Source organism: Xenopus tropicalis, chromosome 3, assembly GCF_000004195.4.
Source record: "Xenopus tropicalis strain Nigerian chromosome 3, UCB_Xtro_10.0, whole genome shotgun sequence".
Lineage (NCBI taxonomy): Eukaryota > Metazoa > Chordata > Amphibia > Anura > Pipidae > Xenopus > Xenopus tropicalis.
In genome coordinates, this window is record NC_030679.2 from 86,531,497 (window position 1) to 86,555,403 (window position 23,907).

The window sequence follows — 23,907 nt, forward strand, 5'->3', positions numbered from 1 at the left end:
CTTCAGTTAGCCTTTGTCATTAATGCTGGAGTTTATTTCAGGTACAATCTTTACATGCCATGGCATTTTTAAATGATATCCCAGAATGATTTGTTGAAGTAGTTGTCTGGTAAATAGGATGATTAGAGGGATAAGGTAACACCACTGTCCCAAATTCTTGTAACTTCCCAAATCTATGAAAATATGCATTTCAAAAACCAACCAAACAGACCATGGAAGAAGCACAGGCATACAAACCACCTAGAAAAATTGCTGTAATTTGCGTCACTAACCACTACAAAACCCATATACTTACTATGTAAAGGAACACATTTATTTAAAAAAAAATTATCTACATTGGAGCAAAACAGCTATTGGTATTGGTGAAAGATCTGTCTATACAGGAATGCCTCTTATGCATCCCCCTGTCTGTGGCTATTTAAATTGTTCTTAGCCAGATGGCAGAGTAGGCATTGAAGGAATACCAAAACAGAAGATTCTAGATGGGTACGGGGGTCTGTTCAGGAGTAAAAAATATTTAGCAAGGGTAGAGAAAGTATGTTATCATTACTATACTTTGTAATTTGTATTTGCTTGTATTCCTGGCCTGCACACGGTGTCTTCCACCAATATCAAATTGATAAGCGCAAGAAAATTGTTTGTGCTATGCCTTAAGACTTAACTTTTATTTTAGTGCTCATGTTAAAACCATCAGACAAAAATTTATAAATTGATTCGAAACCACACCCAAAATCAAGTGACAAATAAATAAATCAATAAAGATAAATACATTTCATCTAACGCCAGTAGGCGTCCTGTTGTTCATTAGTCAATTTCATAATATGTTTTACAGAGGAATTTTAAAAAGAATAATTCATTAAAACAGTCCCATTTGCCTCCGGATGTTCATAGGGATATAGTGGGGGAAGAACTCCAGTTCATTAAGGGGGAGGGATTGTATACACATAAATATATAAATAAGTAAACCAATAAGTTAGTGTATGAATAAATAAATAAATATAGTTGAGAGAAGTTCCTAAACTCAATTCAGGTTGGTCACCACCAATGGAGCTGATTCACAATGCCGGTAATACAATTAAAGTGCACATGCAGTGTATTGTATCAAATTAGTAATATCATCGTAAACTGCACCAACTATCTAGTATTGGTTTCCCAGCCTTATTTCACACTCAGATATGCCCAACTGACTTATCCTGTCTCGCCAAGGCCATGCTATAATGTCAATGACCCCATTCAGCAGTAAGCCCAGTCAGCAATCTCAGCTTATCACAGGCTGTGCTATAGTAAAGGTACTGACAAGTCATTTGTATCAGTGAATCATCCCTGCGGCTAAGCAATACTAGATAGTTGGTGCACTTTACGATTATATTACTAATTTGATACAATACACTGCATGTGCACTTTAATTGTATTACCGACATTGTGAATCAGCTCCATTGGTGGTGACCAACCTGAATTGAGTTTAGGAACTTCTCTCAACTATATTTATTTATTTATTCATACACTAACTTATTGGTTTACTTATTTATATATTTATGTGTATACAATCCCTCCCCCTTAATGAACTGGAGTTCTTCCCCCACTATATCCCTATGAACATCCGGAGGCAAATGGAACTGTTTTAATGAATTATTCTTTTTGAAATTCCTCTGTAAAACATATTGTGAAATTGACTAATGAACAACAGGATGCCTGCCAGTGTTAGATGAAATGTTTTTATCTATATTGATTTATTTATTTGTCACTTGAATTTGGGTGTGGTTTCAAATCAAATTTTTGTCTGATGGTTTTAACATGAGCATTAAAATAAAAGTTAAGTCTTAAGGCATAGCACAAACAATTTTCTTGCGCTTGTAAAAAATATTTCCCTAAAAAAGAGGCGCTAGAATATGCTTAGCTTGTTGGATAAGCATTAAGCAGCTCCCTATTACTGGAATTAGTACAGTTTCTTATGCCATAGGGTCCTTATTATTGTGTTTAACTGAAGAATTTATTTCACTGTAATCTCATTTTTACAGGGGCAGCCAGGAACACCTGGGGCAATGGTAGGTACTTTATTTGTCATATTTGTTTTCATTTGCATTAATTTCTAGAACCATCAAGTCGGGTTTGTTGAAAAATATACTAATGTTTTACATTTTCCTAAGACAGATAAACATGTATTTATATTTTTTACAGGTGACTCAAATAGACAAAAGTGTGCTTGTCAAAGGAGAAAAGGTCTGTTATATGACGAATAATAAACTACATTTGCATTTAAATATATTCAGTGAAAATATGACTACTGGAATTCACTTTGGAACAGTAACATAATATTTATTTGGACAATATTTATTGTAGGGAGAACCCGGAGAGGTGGGAGATCCAGGAGAATCGGGTTTTAAAGGAGAAAAAGGAGACACGGGGCTACCAGGGCCCAGAGTAAGTAGACTTATCAAACATACTTTGCCACATTTTAGACTGTAGATGACACTGAGAGCATTTGAAATAATTTTCACTATTCACTAAAAAAGCAGCTTTTTGTTACTTGTTTTAAGTGTAATTGACTCCAAAGTTAATATTTAAAGAATTCTTTCTGGTGTTTGTTTTATAATAAACTTACAGCATGATTTCCAATGACATAAGTTGTGATTTAGGGAGAGAATTTTGTTTCACATCATACATACAGGGTTCAGCAAGGATATCTTAGAATCTTAGTATCTAGAAATGTTTTCTTTATATTGGTGTTTGGTATAGTTTGCATTTCAGAAAGGTGATTCTAGATCACATTAGGTTTTTTTTTTACCTACCTTTTCTAGTTTGTAGCCCAGTGGCCTCCATACTAGTTATAGAGAATGTATTAATGAACTGTTGAGGGCCCAAACAAAAGATGCACATGGTCAGAGTTCTTAACCACCTACCTGTCACATTTTGTAGAGTGTGGAGTGCTGACTGCCAGTACCACAGATTCTACATTTCGAACACATAGTACAGCAAGATCAAAAATGCCCCTTAGAGAAGTGGTTACTACCACATATGCTGGGTTTGCCATGGTTCAAAAGTATCTATCATCCCTGGGCATCCACTCTAGCTGATGTTGTTCATGAACTATCTAAGAATCTATGTTTTAAGTGTGCTCTGGGGCTGCAATCAAATTTGGAAACCAATTGGAAACTGACAGTTGTATAACTTAGGAAATTTTCACTGTGCAGCACACAAACCAAAACAATATTTGCTTTCTCATGCTGATGCCTGGTTAATAAAAGAGACAGATGAGTAATACATGCTGTACTTGGAAGGTTAGCTAGTAAGAGAAACACAGGGAGGCTTTATAGTAACATGCTATCTGCCTCAATATCACATTCAGTATTTAAATAGAATCTGTTAATAGCTACACCATGGAGAATGTTGTTCTGCCTGTCATACATACAGTCTATTTATTATCATTGTCTCTTTTGTAAGGGACCTGAAGGCCGTCCAGGACCACCTGGTGCTTCACCGGTAAGATAATTTGAAGTTTCTCCATACTGCACAAATTGCATACAGTTTATTTTCATCACATCCAGTAATGTCTCATATCAGTAGTACTCTGCAAACATCTATACAGTACACAAACATCTGCTTAGGATGCAGTCATTTCATGCATATGAACCTAGAGCAAGGTTCATGGGCATGAAACCATTCCTTTATCTCATACCTTCTCTAAAAACATTAGTATATATCATCATTTAGTATTTTAATCTACTGAGACAGTTAAAAAGTAGCTCCCCGCAAGAAAGTAATGTTCTCTGGATATAATCAGAAGCTTCATTCTCTTAACCTTTAACCCTTTGCATGGCATGTCTTATTGACATATCCACACTGTAAGAGTCATTTACAAAAACCAGTGACAATGCTGGTTAGGCAGCAGTGCCCTTTCCTTACCACCTGCCATATTGCACTCCCTAACATGCATATTTAAATAACATGCAAGTGAGGGGGTGGTTAGAGATTGGGGGTGGAGGACACCTATGTACCGCCCCTAGCTCATTCATCATAAATACAGTGCTGTTGAAAGCTGAATTTATAGGGGGGAGTGAATTACAAGAGTTGCTACTTACCATCCTGTGCCTTCTGGAAAACTCTAACTTGTTCATCCAAATTATGGGATAGTTGGGGGAAGATAATGAGCGATATGGGGTCAGGGCCGCTTAAAGGTACCAGTGGGCCCAAGGCAAAGATCTCATTGGTGGGCCCTCACAACTGCTCCAATAATTACCCTCAAGCAGGGAACTTCAGTACAATAAGGTAGGAAATACAGTAAAAAAAAGTCTGTGTTTACTGAAATAGTAAATACGCCAGTCTGTACCAATAGTGGTGGGAAAAGAAAAACACCAGCTTTTTATTAAAAATATATCCTTTAGAAACATTTGTTCTAACAGAAAGTAAAACAAAGGGTTATGTTGAGCTCTAAAATGAGAGATCTGCCATTTTTGGAGGAAGCTTTAATCAAACATTATAGCTGTTCAAATTCTGATGGTGAGGCCAGAGTCATGGGCAGTCCTGGGCTATTGCCCATATATTAAAATGGCCCTGGATGGTGTGCCTGCCTAAAGGTATTTGTGCTCTATCTAGCCCAACATAGCTGTATTCAGCTATATGCAGTACTCAATATCACATCTCTTACCTTGCTAATTCCTAATCTTACCAGCAGGGCCCTCTTACCTTGTACCTTACTCTTGTATCAATTGTATTATGTTATCTCATCTGTATTGTGAATGTATACACATTTATTTTACTGCACTACAGAATATGTAATAATTGTATGTAATACAAATTATTATAATACATTTTTTTGTGTCAAACGTAGGAATTGTGGTAGTATTCACTACATTTTTTAGGATATCTTTTTTTTTTCGTGTTGATTTTCATGTTGTTTCACTTAACCTTGGCTTCTGGGTTTTATGCTGCCCAAGGCTGTAAAATATTCCTTCATGCTAAACTGGGGAAAATGTTAGGTGCAGATAGGCTAATGTAAAGTATGTAGTTAGCCTGCCAAAGCTTCATACCTTACTTTAATCCAGTATGAAGGAAGCAATGTATGTTGATGCCCAGGGAATGGTAGTCAACAGCAAAGGTAGTCAAAAGGAGTACTAAAAAAGCCCTGAGCTGTGTTACAGAATTCACTGAATACAAACAAATTTCCAGAAACCTGTCAGTATCACTTAATAAATAAATGCAAGTTTGATAAACAAGAAAATAACATCAGTGATTTTCCTTTAATGTACTGGCAAGATACAAATAGTGCAATTCTAAACATACATTTCTAATTAGTATTTTCTATGGAATTAATTAAAACACTTTATCACTTTGCTGCAGATTATAGTGATGTAGGCCTTAGCTCACAGTATCATTTGTATGGCTTATCTTGCTGCTAGTAATGACACTTTTAGTTGCAATGCTAAAGCTAAAGTTTAAATTCTCCATCAAAATCAGTTTTTGCAGTAAATATGTTTTGTTGCTGTTTATTTGTATTTGGCTCAGTTCAGGCTCTTTGTCAAGCTTATGTCTTTTAACATGCAGGTAAAGCAGGTTATGTGCATATAGGTGTATGTCATGAAAATGACCTAACAAGTGTAGGCTCAAACACTGGAGAGAAACCGTGTAGCATTCACGCACTTTATTTTTGTAAAGTCCAATGACATCACACAGCGACAAATCCTTCTAAGAAGTAAAATAGCAAAAAGGCAGTTCCAAAGTCCCACAGAAGTAACTCCACAGTCTGAAGAAAATAATGGCCGAAGAGTAACTGAAGCGGTTGATCCGAAGTGCAGGAATCCTTTCCTCTCTCTCTCTGGAGACTGACTCCCAAGCTCTCTTTGGGGCTCTTTTTATGTCCCTGTGGGCCCATTCTCCCAGCAAGCCCCTATTGTTTCTATGCAGGGGTGGGGAGACATATAGGTGCCAGGGTAACTGGATTATCTACCTATTGTTTCCAATCAGGCCAGGGCAGACGTGTTGGAGCCTTTGGGTATCAGTCCCTAATCTCATCAGAGAGAAATTAAATCAATTCCGCCATTGTTTAAGATAAACCTGTCACAGTGTAGGTTTGGTCATAATTTTGGCACGGATATAAGCGCAATTTTTTCACCATTCATTATGCGGCAAAACTGTGACAAATTTGAAGGAAAAACTACACCATCTAAAAGCTGTCAAGATCATGTAGAAGTCAATGGCAGGTGTCCTTTTTAGCACTGGAAGATCTTTCTTTGCTTCGTGGTTTAAGAGGTTTTCGGGGGGTCGTTCCGCTTTGAGTTTTTTTCCTTTTTTCAATTTGGATCTTTCAGTAAATGACTAGACATTCGTGGTTTTTGTAGAAAAGAGTTTCGTTGTGGTTTCAAAAAACTCTAAAACCATGAAAATCCAGATGTTGATTATTCTGCCTCTAAGGGGCACATTTACTAATCCACGAATCCGAATGGGAAAAATTCGGATTGGAAACGAACATTTTGCGACTTTTTCGTATTTTTATCGATTTTTTCGTCGCCGTTATGACTCTTTCGTAAATTGTCGCGACTTTTTCGTAGCCGTTACGATTTGCTCGTATATTGTCGCAACGTTTTCGTATTGAGCGCTCGTAAACGGCGGGCAAACCTTTCAGACTTTGCATGATTTTGGAAGCTTCCCATAGGACTCAATGGCACTCTGCAGCTCCAACCTGGCCCAAGGAAAGTCACGATACTGAAGCTTGAATGAATCCGAAACTTTCGTACCCCGTGCGACGGCTACGAAAAAGTCACGACAATTCGCGCAAGTCGTAACGGCTACGAAAAGGTCGTGACAATTTACGAAAAAGACGTAACGGCTACGAAAAAGTCGCAACAATTTACGAAAAAATTGCGAAATACGGATCATTACGAAAAAAACGCCTTCGGGCGCTTTTCGGACGTTCGTGGATTAGTAAATCTGCCCCTAAGTGTCAGGCAGGGGGTAAATAACGTGACAGTTTGTATATGTTATGTGCACTTTGCACCCTGCTTCAAACTTAGTAAATGAGGTCTTCCCAGAGGACTTGAACAGGGTCACTCTTTAGCAACATTTTCAATTGAACTATAAAAGTGATCCCCAACCAGTGGCTTGCGAGCAACTTGTTGGTCACCAACCCTTTTGATGTTGAACCCAGTGCCCTTAAAGGAACAGTTCAGTGTAAAAATGAATTGGGTAAAATGGATAGCCTGCTCAAAATAAAAAATAATTGCAATATAGTTAGTTAGGCAAAAATGTAATCTATAAAAGCTGGAGTGAACAGATGTCTAACATAATAGCCAGAACTCAACTTCCTGCTTTCAGCTTTCTAACCTCTTAGTTAGTCAGTGACTTTAGAGGGGCCACGTGGGACATAACTGTTCAGTTAGTTTGTGAGCAAACAGATCAGATTTAAATGCAAACTTACTGAACAGTTATGTCCCATATGACCCCCCCTCTAGTCACTGATTGGTTACTGACTGCTAACAGCTTAGAGAGCTGTAAAGGAGGAAGTAGTGTTCTGGCTACTATGTTGGACATCTGCCCACTTCTGCCATTATAGATTACATTTTTGCCTAACTAACTATATAGACCAAAATTTTTTATTTTGTGCAGTCTATCTATTTTACCCAGTTTCATTTTTACACTGAACAGCTCCTTTAAAGCAGGTGCTTATTTTTGAATTTCTAAGTGTAAGTATTGGAGGCATAACGGCCATGTGTGTTGCCAAACAGAACCACCTGTAGTTTGCTAGTTTCATGCTTGTGTTGCTCCCCAACTTTTTTATATTTAAATGTTGCTCGCGGGTTAAAAAAAGTTTGGGGGCCCCTGAACTAGAAGTTTCACAGGGCAGACCACCACAAAAAAGTATTTCAGTCTTAAAAGGACTTAAATGGCTGCCATTTTTTCTTGAATAAATCTAACTTAATGTTTGGCTTTTTTTTCTTGTTCGTAGTTGGAGTCCGCTTCTGAGAAAGGAATGAAAGGGGAAAAGGTATACCCAGGAAGTTATTGTTAGTTTCATGACAAATGTGTATAATAATATGCAGTAATTATTGTAATAATTCTTCAGATTTTGTGCACAATTTTTAAAGTGCAACTGTGATACAGTTATGGGCTTTGTTATCTTGAATGCTCGAGACCTGGGGTTCTCCCGAAAATAAGTCATACCTCAAAGCTTTTAAAATAATTTAGATATAAAGAAACAGATAATATTGTTTTGCTTCCACTTCAGTCTAGGATTTTATGTAAGACAGAATTTTATTTTGTTCAGCATAACCAAGTAAGTTAATTAAATAAATGCAGCAGCTCTTCTGCAGTAGAGTATTATAACTTATTGATTTATTATTATTAGGGAAGCCCAGGTTCTTCTGGAAAAAATGGCCTTGATGGAAAGCCTGGGAATCCTGGGTTACTTGGACAAAAGGTGAGTCATTTTTTACAGTATCCAGCAGTGAGTTTGTAGCTCGTACAGTGAAAAACAAAAGTGGGCAACTCTTATGAATTTTTGTGAGGAAAAGTTCAGCTATCTGTAAAAGACCACGTTTGTACCCTCTTATGTAGCATGACATTACTTTAAATTAATGTTCAGTCTAAAAGTGATTGACATCTGCAAATTAGTAATTTCCATGTTTTTATGAAATATTTATTATTTAAAGCCTAACTGACTGTATATAGAGATCTGCATGCCACCTTAGTTTATACTCAGTCTGTCAAAGCTTATGTGCTATATAAAGATAACTTTGTTTCTGATAAAGAATGGTTTCTGGTTTTTTATGGGTTTTTCTTCTGTCCTGTTACTTTTTTAATTTTAATCTAGAAACAGTGACCCTCTTTACCCCTCATTTAAGATACCTCTTATAATTTAACATTTTCCGAAAATGTTTTTCCAGTTTTAGTGGTCATAAAGTTTAATTCACATTTGTAAATTTTGATAATTCAGCAGTGTCTTTCCCAAGTCCCCACACCCAGGAAATGGCACTTACTTTTGCCCTAAGCAGTACTTTCATAACCCCAAATATACAGTGGTTTGGGCTTAATGCTGCATTAGTTATAAACTGGCAATTTTTGGGTCAGTATTAGTTTAAAATTAACATATTATGAATTATTTTTAACTTAGCTCTTAGAGTATATGTACCTGAACTGAAATTGTTAAGTTCCCTACTTTATAAGTAGTGATGAATTTTTTCGTCAGGCATGGATTTGCAGAGAATTTCCGCATTTCGCCATTGGCAATGTTATAGATATGCTGATAGTATTTGCTATGAAGAGATAAATAATAGTATCTTTCCTTCTTTTTAACCATAGGGAGAAGCAGGCCAAAAAGGAGAACCAGGAAATGTAAGCATCTCAAAACATTTAATATTTGGAAAAACATTAATATTGCCACCACTAACTGGGAGACTGGAAATGTGTTGTAGGTCCCCTAAGGATATTGTCAGATACACAATATATGCACAGATTTTATCATTTTCTGACTGAAATTGTCTAACCTGCCTGATCGGCTACATGGCCGATCTCCATGGTACAAAAATTCAGAGAACACGCATAGTCCAAAACTGCGTTTGTGTGATTTTATTGGTGTGTGTATGGCCAGCTTTACTCTATATGCCCTACAATTGGATAACACAATGCAAGATGCCAATGGTGTGCATGGTGACTGAAGATTTCTTAACCTCAGCAGCCATAATGTGTCTGTGTTTTCATTAGGTAGGCCTAACTGTAAGTGAAAAGGGAAATAAAGGAGAAATAGGAAACCAAGGCCCACCAGGACCTCAGGTAAACATATGAGGTAACACATGCAAATTATTGTATAGCAACTTTTTGTGTTGTGTGAGGCACTCCAACCATACTGAAAGCACAGGTAAAAAAAGGCATGGTGCATGATTTTGCTAATTGCTACTTTCTAGTACGTATGTTCCATTGATTTTATCCTGCAGTTTTTCTGTTGTGCCAATGAGGAAAGGCTTCTTTTAAAAATGTGGTTAGCATGAAGAGGCTAAAGTTTACAATTAGGGATTCATCAAATCCACTATCTTGGGATCCAGCCAAAGCCCAAATTATTTGTAAAAGTTTCAGCCAAATACTGAACCGAATCCTGTATACAAATTAGGTCACAAAGGGGTTAAGGAGAACTGCACATTTAGGGGCTGATTTACTAAGACACGATTTCGAATCCGAATTGGAAAAATTCCGATTGGAAACGAACATTTTGTGATTTTTTCGTATTTTTTGCGATTTTTTCGGCATCTTTACGATTTTTGCGTAAAAACGCGAGTTTTTCGGCGTCTTTACGATTTTTGCGTAAAAACGCAAGTTTTTCGTAGCCATTACGAAAGTTGCGCAAAGTCGCGATTTTTTCGTAGCGTTAACACTTGCGCGCAAAGTCGTGCCTTTTTCGTAGCGTTAAAACTTAAAAGGCGCGACGTTTCGCGCAAGTTTTAACGCTACAAAAAAATCGCGACTTTGCGCAACTTTCGTAATGGCTACGAAAAACTCGCGTTTTTACGCAAAAAATCGTAAAGACGCCGAAAAAATCGCAAAAAATACGAAAAAGTCGTAAAGACGCCGAAAAAAATCGCAAAATTACCGATCATTACGAAAAAAACGCAATCGGACACATTCGGCCCGTTCGTGGGTTAGTAAATGTGCCCCTTAGCGTGTGGTGAAATATTTTTTTATTTCAATGTGTATGTGACAAAAAGTCACTTGATTTTAAGGATTCGGATTTGGTTTGGCCAGGCACGTGGATTCTGATGGATCCAAATCCTGCTAAAAAGGGCAGAATCTTCCCCGAATCCTGGATTCGGTGCCCCGATTTACAGTACAAGATACACAAGCACTAAAACACTAGCTAAGAAACAGCAATGGTAGCTATACAAAACTGGGCAATGTGGACAAAAACAACACTGAGAAAATCTCAAAATGGACAAAATGAAAATGCATCACACTGTTCCACACTGCTGTGGCAGTTGTTTACAGACCTCCTTGGCTACATTCCTCTCTGACTTTGAATACTGGCTCTCTTTTTTTGACACCCCTGCAATTATTTTGGGAGATTTCAATTGCCATCTAGATGACCCTTCTCAGTCTTGGCCATCTGAATTTCTCCATCTAACCTCCTCCTTTGATCTCTGGCAGTGGACTAATACAGCTACCCATAAGGATGGCCATTTCCTAGATCCAAAAATCTAGATCTATCTGCATTTAACCGTGAGCCTTTTCCTATTTCAGATCATCATCTTATCTCTTTTTCTCGAATACATCTCCTTCTCTGTCTATTAACACTGTATTTATTTAATTCCCTGTATGTTTTCTTCTTAAGGGACCTCCTTGCACAGATTTAGAAATGAAGGTAAGATTTTGATGAGTAATCTTTGAGTGCTGTTGTTATTGTAACCTATAGGGTAAAAGACAATCCAGTTTCTACTCACCTGTATGAATGCAAATATGAAGAGGGACACAATAAGCTGTGGTCTCATGTTTTATTTTGTGTTTGAAGAAAAGTAATTAAATTGAATTAAGCAAAATGCATTCTAGAAGGGGTTTCTTTAGAGCTATAGGATTTTCCCTAAATCAACATTTGTCTAGATTGTTACATCCTTTAAACCTGAAAACACAGATGTACATTCAGTGTTTGAATGGCAATATGCATATCTACTAACAATTAATTTTAGTGCCTGCTGCAACTTATGTGGGATGCACCAATATGGACACAAAGTCACTTAAAAAGCAAGTCATTTGTGGCTATGGACACAAACCACTTAAAGAAGCAGTGTTACAATTAAACTGGGTCAAATAAATAGACTGCACAAAATAAAAAATGTGTCCAATGTAGTTAGGCAAAAATGTAATCTATTAGGGCTGAAGTGGGCAGATGTCTAACATAATGGCCAAAACAATACTTCCTGCTACAGCTCTCCAAGCTGTTAGCAGTCAGTAGCCAATCAGTGACTGGAGGTCAGAACTTTATTTCCTGCTTTCAGCTCTCTAACCTCTTAGTTAGTCAGTGGCTTTAGTGGGGGCCACATGGGACATAACTGTTCAGTTAGTTTTCATTTGAATCTGACCTGCATGCTCACAAACTAACTGAACAGTTATTTCCCATGTGGCCCCCACTAAAGTCACTGACTAACTAAGAGGTTAGAGAGCTGAAAGCAGGAAATAAAGTTCTGGCTATTATGTTAGATAATATTTTACCCAGTTTCATTTTTACACTGAACTGTTCCTTAAAGGAATCCTGGTATTACGATCATGTCCAGGCTGCTAGTCATTCCACAAATGCAGATGCACATAATTTATCATTACTTGCTGCAGGTTGCAAAGCATTGAGTTTTGGTGCAAGTTTGGATAGCATTAGTGCATGCTCAAGTTTTCATCTGTTTGCACTGGTAAACAAGAAGAAAATAATTACAATTTTAGTTTTCTATATTTACTCTTTTGTTGCACTAAAAAATACTGGTATTTTACAAACTAGTACCTTGTAATAATAGTTGTTATTGTTTTTAATACACTGAATCTATGCTGCTTGACATATACCTACCATAATTATGTCCTCTGTCTACAGGATTTCGAAAGGCTATTTGAATCTTATGGCATTAAGGCAAGTCCTTTGTTCCCTTTGTAGATTGTTTTATAATGTAAAGAAACATGCATGTTGTTCCCCAACTCCTTGGATATTTCTCCCTGTGGCCTCAAAGCCTCAGAGGTGCTTATTTTTGAATTCCTGGCTTGAAGGCAAGTTGTGGTTGCATAAAAACCAAGTATAATGCCAAACAGGGCTTTCTGTAGGCTGCCAGCCCCATATAGGGGCTATCAAATAGCCAATTATAGCTCTCAATGGTACCCCCAGGAATCTTTTTCATGCTTGTGTTGCTCTTTTTGCATCTAAATGAGGCTCATCGGTATAAAAAGGTTGGGGATCTTTGGCATATGTAGTAAATTTATAAAAAAAAAAATTCGATAAAACAGTTCTTATAAGGGGATAAGGAACAGTACCAATGAGACTAACTGCACAAGTTCCTATCAAAATATTTTAGATTTTGAAATATTTATCTTTATACAATTAGACATTCAAAATGTATTATTACATACATTTGTAAACAGAAGAGTTTTTCATCTGTACACATCTAATTGAATCTATTTGTCATAATTTTTAAATCAAATATTTTCTGCATAACTTAAGTCACCTTGAGCTGTTGATAAAATCACCAGAACTGAATAAAACAATTCTGCAGGTTGCAGTGATTCTTCTTTAGTAAAATATATTAAAAAAAAAAAAATCAGTATATAGTAAGCAGCACACCCAGACACCCAGTTATTCCCAGTTATAACAGTAATTATTCCATATTTAGGCATGCATCACCACATGTCCAGGATTAAAAGCTGACTACTCAGATAGGGGCAGATGGGAGATATATGCAGCTGTTATTAAAACAATTGCCTGTAAGAATATTCTTTATCATGAAAAAAAAGAGTATGTTTCTGTTTAGTTCACTAAAAGTGTAATACAAATTAGCACTTCTGGGCAGATTTAGGGGGTAATTTATCAACGTTCGAATTCAAATTTTTTTCACGATTCGAATATTTCTGTGCTAAAACTCCCAAAATTTGAGTTACGGTTCAAAAACTTGATTTTTTGGTATTTATTAAGCACAAAAACCCAGCAGCTTAAAGCTTATGAATAAGCATATGAATGCCCCTTTGTATATTGTGTGGCAGCAGAGGTTAAACTTGTATTGAGAAATTCACCTATTTCTTTATCCGTTATAGCTGTCTCTACTGAAGGAACTGACTGATCATATTATACAAAATGGATTAGCTGATGTAATTCAGCAACTAACAAATTCCAAGAAAGACCGAACTTCTAAGAAGAAGCAAGTTTATAAACAGTCACCAGAATTCACTGTAAGTCTCTTTCTTTAAGAGAAGGGAACTAGGGGTAGGCAGAAGAGGCACCTGCCCAGGGCGCAACGGAGGGGGGGCCAGATAGATACCTCTTCTTCCACTTACCCCTAGTTCCGGGCACTTTGCCCCACCACATTACCCTCTTCCAGCTGCCCCAGCAACCCTGCCACGTGTGTGTGCGTCTGTGCACTCGCTTGTTTATGCGTGTACATGCACACATGGGGGGGCAAGCTGGCCGAATTGCCAAGGGCGCCTGGCTGGCTTGGCCCGGCACTGGAAAGGAAACCTAAAAAATAGAAGTCTTACTAGCATATACACAGAAGTCTTCCTAACATATACACATAGATCTAAATGATACCATTTTAGCTAAAAAAAATTGTTTCCAAAAACTTGAAGAGATGTCTATAATATGTGACCCAGAAAAGATGGATTGAATATAGGGAAACCAAGGAGGTACATTGCACTAACCTAGAGGACAAATTTCCTTAAAGGGCACATATAGGATAAATGGGAAAAACCCTAATTTTGTTGGCAATTATGAATAATATACGGTGCTGGTTTCACTTTGGGCTAAACATTAATCCTATCTGTAAAAATGGCCCCTTTATTGGAGCTCCCTATAGATCCTCTCACTTCTCTGTCCGAGTTTGAAATGTAGAGTGGTTGTGTCCTAACGGTCCCTGCCAGAAGCACAGTAAGAGGGGGAAAGCCAATCACAGCCCTGCAATCACACAAGCACAGACAGGCTTCAGTTCCATATCAGGTCAGCCTAGCTGCTGATTGGTTCCTGTCCTACAGTGCAGTGTACCGAGGGCCGCCGGCTCCCCTGCACATCCAGAGAATTCAGCCAGCAGGAAGTGAAATGGATGGGCGGGGCTAGTGGGGTTTTGAACGAATTTCTCAATAAATCAGTCCGAAACACAACTTTTTTTTGCACAATCCTTCTATATGTAGAGGAGTACAATTCCCTGGTACATTGTTAATTTTTAAAGGATATGTCTCCTTTAAGGGCAAAGACACATGGGGCAATTAGTCGCTGCAACATCTCCCGGCAACTAATCGGCCTGTGTGTCTTTGTCCTTAAAGGAAACAACAGTTTTTAACCAGGAGTCAAGCATGAGCAGAGGTTATAAGCTTGTACAGGAATAGGATCTGTTATCCAGAACCCATTATCCAGAAAGCTCCCAATCCTGGGAAGGTCATCGCCCATAGACTAATAATAATAATGTAATAACTATACATTGTACTTGATCCAAACACTTGAACAAAACAATCCTACTGTTTATGTTCGAAATTGCAGAAAATACACACAGTTCTAAAACTTAGAAAAAAATAAAAAATTTTAGCATTCAGACACAATCGTACTTTAATGAATAGGCGCCTAAGTATAAAGATCCAAGTTTTGGAAAGATCCCTTGTCTGGAAAATCCCATGTCCTAAACATGCTGGATAATAGGGACAATACCTGTACGGTTAGAAAGTTGTATGTCTTTGGGTTTTGCAGCCAGAGCAACTGGAGAGAGATGAGCAGGGGCATTGGGGTTGATTTGTACAGTGCTCAAATAAAACTTTAATGTTTTAATTGTATCCATATTTAAAAGGGTGTAGAATGCTTGACCAAAGATTTTATCTGTGCCCAAAATTACCATTAATAATGTACATTATCTAATATATTGTAACATCAAATGTTAGTGCAATTTCAATAGCAACCAATCAGTGGCTAGTAAGGTGCAGTTAAATTATTTCAAAATTGGTTTGGGTCAATATTTTCATCATAATATATTACAACTTATATACAATATAGTATAATGTATCATTATTATTTTAAATGATTATGTACAGGATGCCTTAAAACAAGATCATATTAATGAGGCAGAAAAAAACCATGAGGAAGAAGAAGATCCAAGCTTGCAGGCTGAGATAATACCTACAGTGGGGGTGACTGAGTCCCATACTCTAACTCAGGTAAATTGTAAAGTTGTAGAGAGGATAAAACTTAATGTTGTCTCTAACAAGTTAGAAAATTGAGAGAGGTACACTTTAACTAGTTTATGTAATGCTGTCAGATCTGCACACTGTTTATACTTTTTGTGTGCTTAGTTGCAATGTTCTGTATACTTTCTGTGACTAGACATTGTTGAGTGTTCTTCCCTCTATGGTACTTACCCTCTCACTACTTTTACTCTGTAATTGTCATCAAGGACTTAAAAGAAGGCAATAAAGAACAAAAGAAAAAGAAGAAAACACATGTAGAGGCTGTTCCTATTAACATTTACACAAATGTGATCACTGAGGAACAGGAGGAAATCAGCCAAGACCAGAGCCACCATTTAACAACCAATACTACTTTTTTGCCAACTCAGCAATCAATAGATTTGGAAGGATCTGATGCAAATGCTGATAGAGTTGTCCAAGCACAGATTGACAAACATCAGAGGAAGCAAGAGAAAGTAAGTTAAGCTCATATAAATTGGGTGTTAGGAAATGGTCTATATTGGTTTAAATTATGCTTTTCTACATTTGTATCATTATACTACTAGTGTTTTCTTATTTTATTTGTATGAGTTTTTTTTTTCTTTTTTGCAGTTTTGTTTCAGTAGGAACTGAGTAACCATAGCCTTTATAAATAAAAACTAATTTAAACCCAATTTTGGGCATGGGAGGGCTATTTACTTTCAGTAGTCTGCAAGATTTTAATTGTGCTGTTTTACCTAGATGAAATTGCTGAACAGTTACCATTTGTGCCAGCAGATGTAGGACTGTGACACAGCTCTAAACACCCAACTTTAGAAATAACTACTTAAATCAATATTTGGGCTTGGACTGGAATTTGGAGTTTAACAACGCCTGGACCTTTATCTAAATATATTTACATTAGTAACAAGTGAAATTTTAAACAAGGCATCTTTTCTTAGAATGGAGTTCCAAATCAAATGCTGCCTCTGCCTTGTCCTCGAATTGACCATACCAATAGACAAGAGGAACATTTTGCCTTATCTTTCTAAAATACAGTTTTATTTTAAAAAGTGAGATTTAACGACCTATGTGTTAACAGGAGGTTAGAAAGGAAAGGAAAAAAAATCGCCTTGAAACTACAGCTACTGAAACAGAAATGAAGAACCTTGTTTTGGAGGAAATTACAGCAGTGACTGCTTATAAAGAAGAAAATTCACAATCTGCCACCACCCTGCCTGCAATAATTAATGCAAAGAGGTTAACATCTGACTTGATAGAGGAGACAGACACAATCGTTCAGCCCACATCTGATACTACTATACTAGTCGAAAAGCATCAGGAAAAGGTAATAAATAAGAGAAAGGTGTAAAGGAAAATGTAACCTTCTAAAATAAATATTAAATACCCACTAACTCCTCTGTTTAGTGCTCAGAGTTTAAACCTATGGTTCACAATTCTTAAATGTTTTTTTATCTTTCTATGGTATCATACATGTATGTTGCTTGACTTTTCTCAAGTGTGAAAATATACCCTACAGTGAAGTTAAATATTTCCATTTAAACAAAAACTAAACAAAAAAATATATTAATTTAAAACTTTTTTTTAACGGATTTATAGTTCTGCATGGCTTTTCCAACAGTTACATTTGTATTATTTTTTTGTTGAAGGCAGTGAAAGAGAGCAAGAAGGACCAGAAAAAGAAAATGCGTACTGATCATAAAGTCAAAGAACTCAAAATACAGGGAACTGCACAACAAGAGTTAAATCAGATACTTTCTGAGAGAACAAGCAGGGATCCCCACAGTGTTGATTCAAATGCAGCAGCAAGCACTGAGCATAGTTTGGAGAATCAGCAGGTCACCGGAAATATATCCTTCAGGGTCAGCCTAAAAGACAATGACTTGACAATGATTGATGAGACGGTACATTTTATGTTATTACTCAGTGAGACATTAAACTATAATCAGTAACATACAAAATACAGAGTACAAAAAAGTAGAGTATATTTATTTGGTAACTTCATAAAAATTCATCTTGCATGACCTATGTTCATTTTAGAAAATCATGTTTAGAAATATGCCTCCAAGTAAAAGTGATGATAACCATCCAAAGCTTTCAGAACATTCTAGTTCTTTTTTCCAACTAACAAGCAATCTGAAAAAGGGACTGGAATGTTTTGAAAGCTTGTTATTAGTCATCATCTTAGCTAGCAAATAAAGGTATTATACTTGAAAATGACTTTTCACTCGTTACTTCCTCATAAAGAAAATTTGCACTCATAAACCAAGGTGCTATAAGATCCAATGGAGCATTTATAATTCAGTTAGTGTTTATTTGTAGTTTTACTCCAGATTGTGTTATAGCAATCTAAGCTATTGTCTTTGGGCACATTAAATGTTATGTGGCAAGAGTCAAAATCATTTTAGGTCTTCCATTATTATATTTATAGAGTTCCATAGATGTTTATAAACCTTTTTTAATGCACAAACTATTGCAACATTACATGCTGGCATATGATTTATATTAAACATGGTTGCATATTTTATGCAGGAAATGCCCAAACCAAAATGTCATGTCATGTCATTTTATCTGAGTGTGTTTCAGAGTGAAAGTCAGCAAAGGCAAAATTTGCCTAGAACTGATACACACTGCACATTTTTCCTGCTCTCCTTTATACTCCATGACCTAGGTAACATTTAAGCAAACTAAAACTATGATTTGTTTGTTTTTCAGTCTTGGAATGTCACAGTAGTTGAAACTGATAAAGCAGATCAAACTGCATCACAGGTACATTTTTAATGGACTCAATGCTGTAATTGTAATTCCAAGAACCTTATTTTGTGATTTCTCTTTTTTGTTTTCTTGAACATTTTAACATAAAAAGAGCTTTGGAACCTGAAAGCAGGACACAAACATTATGGTTAAAACCCGTATGCCTGTGCAATTGTAGTTAGTAATAAAATGGAAACCTCTGTTTTGTTTAAATATTTTAGGTAAACCATTTTTAGGGGTACAAAAATTATTTAAGCTGTGATACGTTAATTCAGTTAAAAGAGGTATAGTTGTTTAACCATGTTACTTCTTGTCATCTGTATTCAGGAGGATGAAGAATACTTGGAGGTGCCAGAAACTGAGGTACTATTCTGAACTTGAATATTGTCATTTTAACACAAAGTTAACATAAATAAAAAAGAAATGACAACTGTTAATTTCATTAGTAGTTGTGCCTTAAACGAAATGGAAAAATAAAAAAGATGCCTAGATAATAACACAGGAAGGTTTGTCACTCTGTCATTCTGAAATAAAACACCTTCATTTTAACACAGTAGAATTGGCAGTAAAACTGACAATACTTCAGTGCACACACATTCATTATTGAGCCATTTGCAAAAGTGTATGTACACTTAAATGATTGTGTACAAATAAAGGTGGTTCATTTTATCAGGAGGCATGCTGCTGCTGCCTTGCTGGCAGTCGTGAAAGGAGGTATAGATCATCTTATGCGTCATGTCGAGAAGCTTTCAAAAGAAATGTGTGCTTTATGTGGATTGTTGTGATGTCTAGATACTAGCAGCTTTAATGTGCTTTTGGGAAATCTGCACTAACTCAGGGGACAGCTAAATTTAGCATTTATAGGCACTGTAGCATGTCTTTGTGCTTGCCTGCATGTTGGAAGCTTGCCTTGCAATAGTTTTTGCATATATAACACTCTTTATTTACATTTTTACATTAAATGGCACAGGGGTGGGATACTGTAAAATGATTGAGATGGGCTACTAAGAAAAAACTATGCACCTGATGGAAATTCTATGGGGAGATATATTTAACAAGTGCAAAATTTGCATCAATTCTAGTAACTCATAGACATCGGCAATTAGGTTTTACAAATCTATTCTTTGACAATGGTGATGCACCTATTATTATACTGTCCCCTATTGGAATTCCAAGTTCACTTATTAAAGTTTAACTTCTCAAACACTAGTATTTGCAGTGAATATTACAAAATGAACACATTTAGGTGTATGTTAATACACCTGATCTTGAAGATTTGCTCTGGATAAAATCATGTCTTGCAAAGAGTGCAAGGTCCCACTCCCGAAGAACAATGAAGTTTGCTTAATCTGTATATTAATCTAACAAAGAACAATGTATCACATTATTTTGTTCTGAATTTTGTTTGCATCATTCCACGCTGCATATTTTTGAAAAGTGCAAGTATGAACACACTGTTAGTTTTTGCCATTTGAAAATAGCTAACAATATCAATATATTCTCATTTTAAAAGGGCAAGTTTTAAAATACAATATCTCAAACAAAACATACTAATTAATGAACAAGGTAGTTCAATTGCTGCTACAGGTATGGGCACGGTTATCCAGAATGCTCAGGACCTGGGGTTTTGCAGATAATGGGTCTTTCCGTAATTGGGATCACCACACTTTAAGCTTTTAAAAAAAATATTTAAACATGGTTTTGTGTATTTTATATGATTAGTTTACTTTTGTTTATTACAGAGAAAAAGGAAAATTAGAATTATTTGATTGAAATGGAGTTTATGGGAAATGGCCCTTCTCTCATTCGGTGCTTTCTGCATAACTGGTTTCTGGATCCTATACCTGTGTGTGTTTATATAGGTATATATATGTATATATATATATATATATATATATATATATATATATATATATATATATATATATATATATATATACATACTTATCTTACAGGTATACCTTACAGTTTTTATGTTTAGTCCTACAGCATTTGTAGGATTAAAAGTTCCATGTTAAATTTCCTGAAATGAGTGACTAGTTCACAGTTTTCTCCTGGAAACTGTATGTGAACTTTCATGTAGTTTTGATGTAATGCAGTTTCATAAACTCCAGGCTTTGCTTGTAGATGCCATCTTGCCTGTCGTGCTATCTAACAATATCTTATAACAGAAAATGTGCTTTACAGAGTTCACATGGTTTTGTATATTTCATGTTACAGTAAAACAGTAGTGTGTAAGCCCTGCATTTTCATGTCAGTTATGTGTTATTACAATCTGTAATGAAAGTAAAAATTACACCCTCTGGAATAAGTGTGTTATAATTTATGTGTTTATCTTTGCCTATAAAATAGAACAAGTCAGAAGAGTAAAGTAGCTTTACATGGTTTATTTTTCTTTAACTTTCCACTGTTAAAAAATGCCTGGAGCAGGTTCCATCTCTTGAATCTTTAAGTAGAATACCATGTGGATGGTTGCTTAGAGGTTATTGGACTGAGCAAGAAGTTTTATATGAGATGGATTTGAGCTTTGAGGAGAATACGATCTGCAGTTTTACAGCTAAAAGTAGATAAAGATTTTCATTACAAATGTTATCCCAAAGGTCATTTGCCCAGCACAATTTAGTTCAGGATACCTGAGGTTAGGTTTCCCCAGTAGTGCCCTTGGCAAGATATAATGTTTGTGGTAAAATATACAGTACATTCATTTTAGGACTCTTTCTTTCCTTTTTCTCCATAAATATTTTTTCTGTGTCAATTTACTATTTTCTGTGTAAATTTTTGGTTAGTGGTTCTCAAATTTTTAATTTTAAGATGTCTGTTTGCTAAGATTTAGGTTATCCTAGCAACCTCTAGAATTTAGGTTACCCTAGAATCAGAGACTGGTGTAGGACTAGAAGAGGCCCCGAACAGAAAGATAAGTGATAACAAAATTAACAATAACAATGAAATTGTAACCTCACAGAGCAATCATCTTTTGCTTGCAGTGACCCCCAGTTGAACTCCCAGAAAAGTCAGTAGAAATGGCAACTAAATGAAATACTATAAAAATACAAAATGGAGATTAAATAAAAAGTTGGTAGCAATAGGACATTATATATCATTCTGAAAGTTACCTTAAAGGTCAACTACCTAATTAAGTCAGCTAAGGCATCCTAAATAGTCAGTAAAGCAGCTAAAAATACTGTATTAACAGTATTCTCAGTATTGTAACTTGGTGCTGTTCCCTTAAAATCTATAGAGAATGCCTATGTGAACAGTATATGAGCAATAAAAAGCATATAATCCCATGTATAAAAAGTAATAATAGGTAAAGCAAAAATTATTGTATTTTTCTCTTGAACTTGTTGAAATAATATGATCTACCCATCAAGTAGTTTTATATATTCTGTAAATCACCTAACACACTCCCTGACACTGTACAGAAACAGACTGAAACAGTCTGCCAAGTCAAGTATTACTTTTAAAAAATGAAAACACCACTTATTCCGACAGGTGTAATTTTTTTTTTGCTGTGTTTTATTGGCAGCTTTAATGGGGATAGCATTAACCACAATTCTACATGTACAGTACTTTACTTATAAACACCTGCATGTGCATGCTGAATGTTCTGCACTATTAAAACAATCAGATATCCCTTTACAAAACATGTAGTGGCTTCAGTTATCCAAATTTATGTTTTTGGCTTTTAATACAGTTTCATACACTGAGAAAAAGGCGATAGCATAACATGCCATCACTTTTGATTATGCTTCCACTTTGCTAAAAGTTACATGGATGTAAATGGGACTGTAAATATTTTTGGAAGTCTATGGTAATATATTTCCTTCTGATGTAAATTTTGGAACCTCCAGGAACTTTTCCACTCTTCTGTCCATATCCTTTTTATTTTGACTATAAAATAAAAGTTTAAAGGAGAAGGAAAGGCTAGTAAAGAGTTAATCTCAAAATGCAGGCATACCTTCAGTTCTCTCAATAGTGCCCTTAAGTCTCCCCATATTTCTCCCATTCAGAAGATCTGAAGCCAAACAGAAAAAATGCTGAGCTGGGTAGAGAAGATTCCCATAATGCCTCGCTCCTGCCCAGACTTGGTGACTTGGGATTGTAGGCGGTGCATGCGCACCCCCCTAGCGTCTGGTTGCCATGGCGTGTATGCAGCGGCAGCGGCTCAGAAGAAGAACAGATAGCCGGCAAGCAGGTGCTGGTGGGGGGAGAGGCAAGGTGGGGAGAGGCAAGGTGGGGAGAGGCAAGCGGCGAGCGGGTGGTGGGGGGAGCGGACCAGAGAGAGAGAGAGAGAGCGAGCGGACGGGGGGTGGGGGGATGTGTGCTGACAAAACGCGAAGCAAGCGGGTGGTGTGTGACAGCCGGCAAGCAGATGCTGGTGGGGGGAGAGGGCGGGTGGTGTGTGACAGCCGGCAAGCAGATGCTGGTGGGGGGAGAGGCAAAGGGAGAGCGGACCGGAGAGCGATCAGACGGGGGGGGTAGGGTGCTGACAAAACGAAGCGAGCGGGTGCTGGTGGGGGGAGAGGCAAGGAGGGAGCGGACCAGAGAGAGAGATCGAGTGGGGGGGGGGGTGCTGACAAAATGGCGGTGCCGTTCACTGAAACAAGTATGTAGAATGTAGCAGGTGTATCTCTGTAAATTTTCCATTAAGCAAGCCAGAATGATAGCGTTTTTACACAGCAATAGTAGTACTATTTAATAGTGTGCTTCATAGATTTTGATTTTCCTTGTTCTTTAATAAAGATCCCCCAAGGTCCAGTTCTAAAACATTCATAAATTACTATAATTATAAAGTTGTTTTTAAATTTACATTAAAAAATCTGAAAACACTCACCCTCTAACCGCCCCCACTTGTATTCTAGCAACTATTTCTTGCGTTGTCTTTTGATTTGCCATTTACATGTCTCTTAAGGTTCAACTTTGCTCTTCACCCAATATCGTTTGAGTTAATGTCCTGAAAGCCCAACAAATTTCCTATAGGCATTCTCATTTAGTAAACTGCTAGAACTAACCACTGCTTGGTTGCTAGGGTAATTTGAACCCTAGCAACCAGATAACTGCTAAAATTCCAGACTGGAGAGCTGGTGAACAAAAAGCTAAATAATTCAAAAACCACATATAATAAAAAATGAAGACCAATTGCAAATTGTTTCAGAATATCACTCTCTACATCATACTAAAAATTAATTTAAAGGTAAACCCTTTCAATAAAATGCAGCCCTTTACTGCTCTATTAAAAGGAAGCATGTAGGTGCAAATAACATGGGACATGATGGTTATCTAATTAAA

The 23,907-nt window shown here is 36.6% G+C and overlaps 1 protein-coding gene across 8 annotated transcripts in view; it reads left to right on the forward strand.

Moving 5' to 3' along the window:
- The window catches only part of LOC101732997 (collagen alpha-1(VII) chain), a 190,409-nt gene that overhangs the window by 83,640 nt on the left and 82,862 nt on the right, over positions 1–23,907 (forward strand). For 7 of the 8 annotated variants that reach the window (XM_031899082.1, XM_031899075.1, XM_031899079.1 and 4 more), the window contains exons 54-70: positions 2,019–2,045; positions 2,179–2,220; positions 2,341–2,421; positions 3,442–3,480; positions 7,940–7,978; positions 8,339–8,410; positions 9,292–9,324; positions 9,694–9,762; positions 11,309–11,338; positions 12,551–12,586; positions 13,756–13,890; positions 15,733–15,855; positions 16,092–16,340; positions 16,946–17,191; positions 17,514–17,768; positions 18,580–18,633; positions 18,946–18,981. In XM_031899082.1, the coding sequence (XP_031754942.1) occupies positions 2,019–2,045; positions 2,179–2,220; positions 2,341–2,421; positions 3,442–3,480; positions 7,940–7,978; positions 8,339–8,410; positions 9,292–9,324; positions 9,694–9,762; positions 11,309–11,338; positions 12,551–12,586; positions 13,756–13,890; positions 15,733–15,855; positions 16,092–16,340; positions 16,946–17,191; positions 17,514–17,768; positions 18,580–18,633; positions 18,946–18,981 (1,566 nt within the window). The remainder of the gene's footprint in view (positions 1–2,018; positions 2,046–2,178; positions 2,221–2,340; positions 2,422–3,441; positions 3,481–7,939; positions 7,979–8,338; positions 8,411–9,291; positions 9,325–9,693; positions 9,763–11,308; positions 11,339–12,550; positions 12,587–13,755; positions 13,891–15,732; positions 15,856–16,091; positions 16,341–16,945; positions 17,192–17,513; positions 17,769–18,579; positions 18,634–18,945; positions 18,982–23,907) is intronic. The other variant, XM_031899081.1, reaches the window with a different exon arrangement.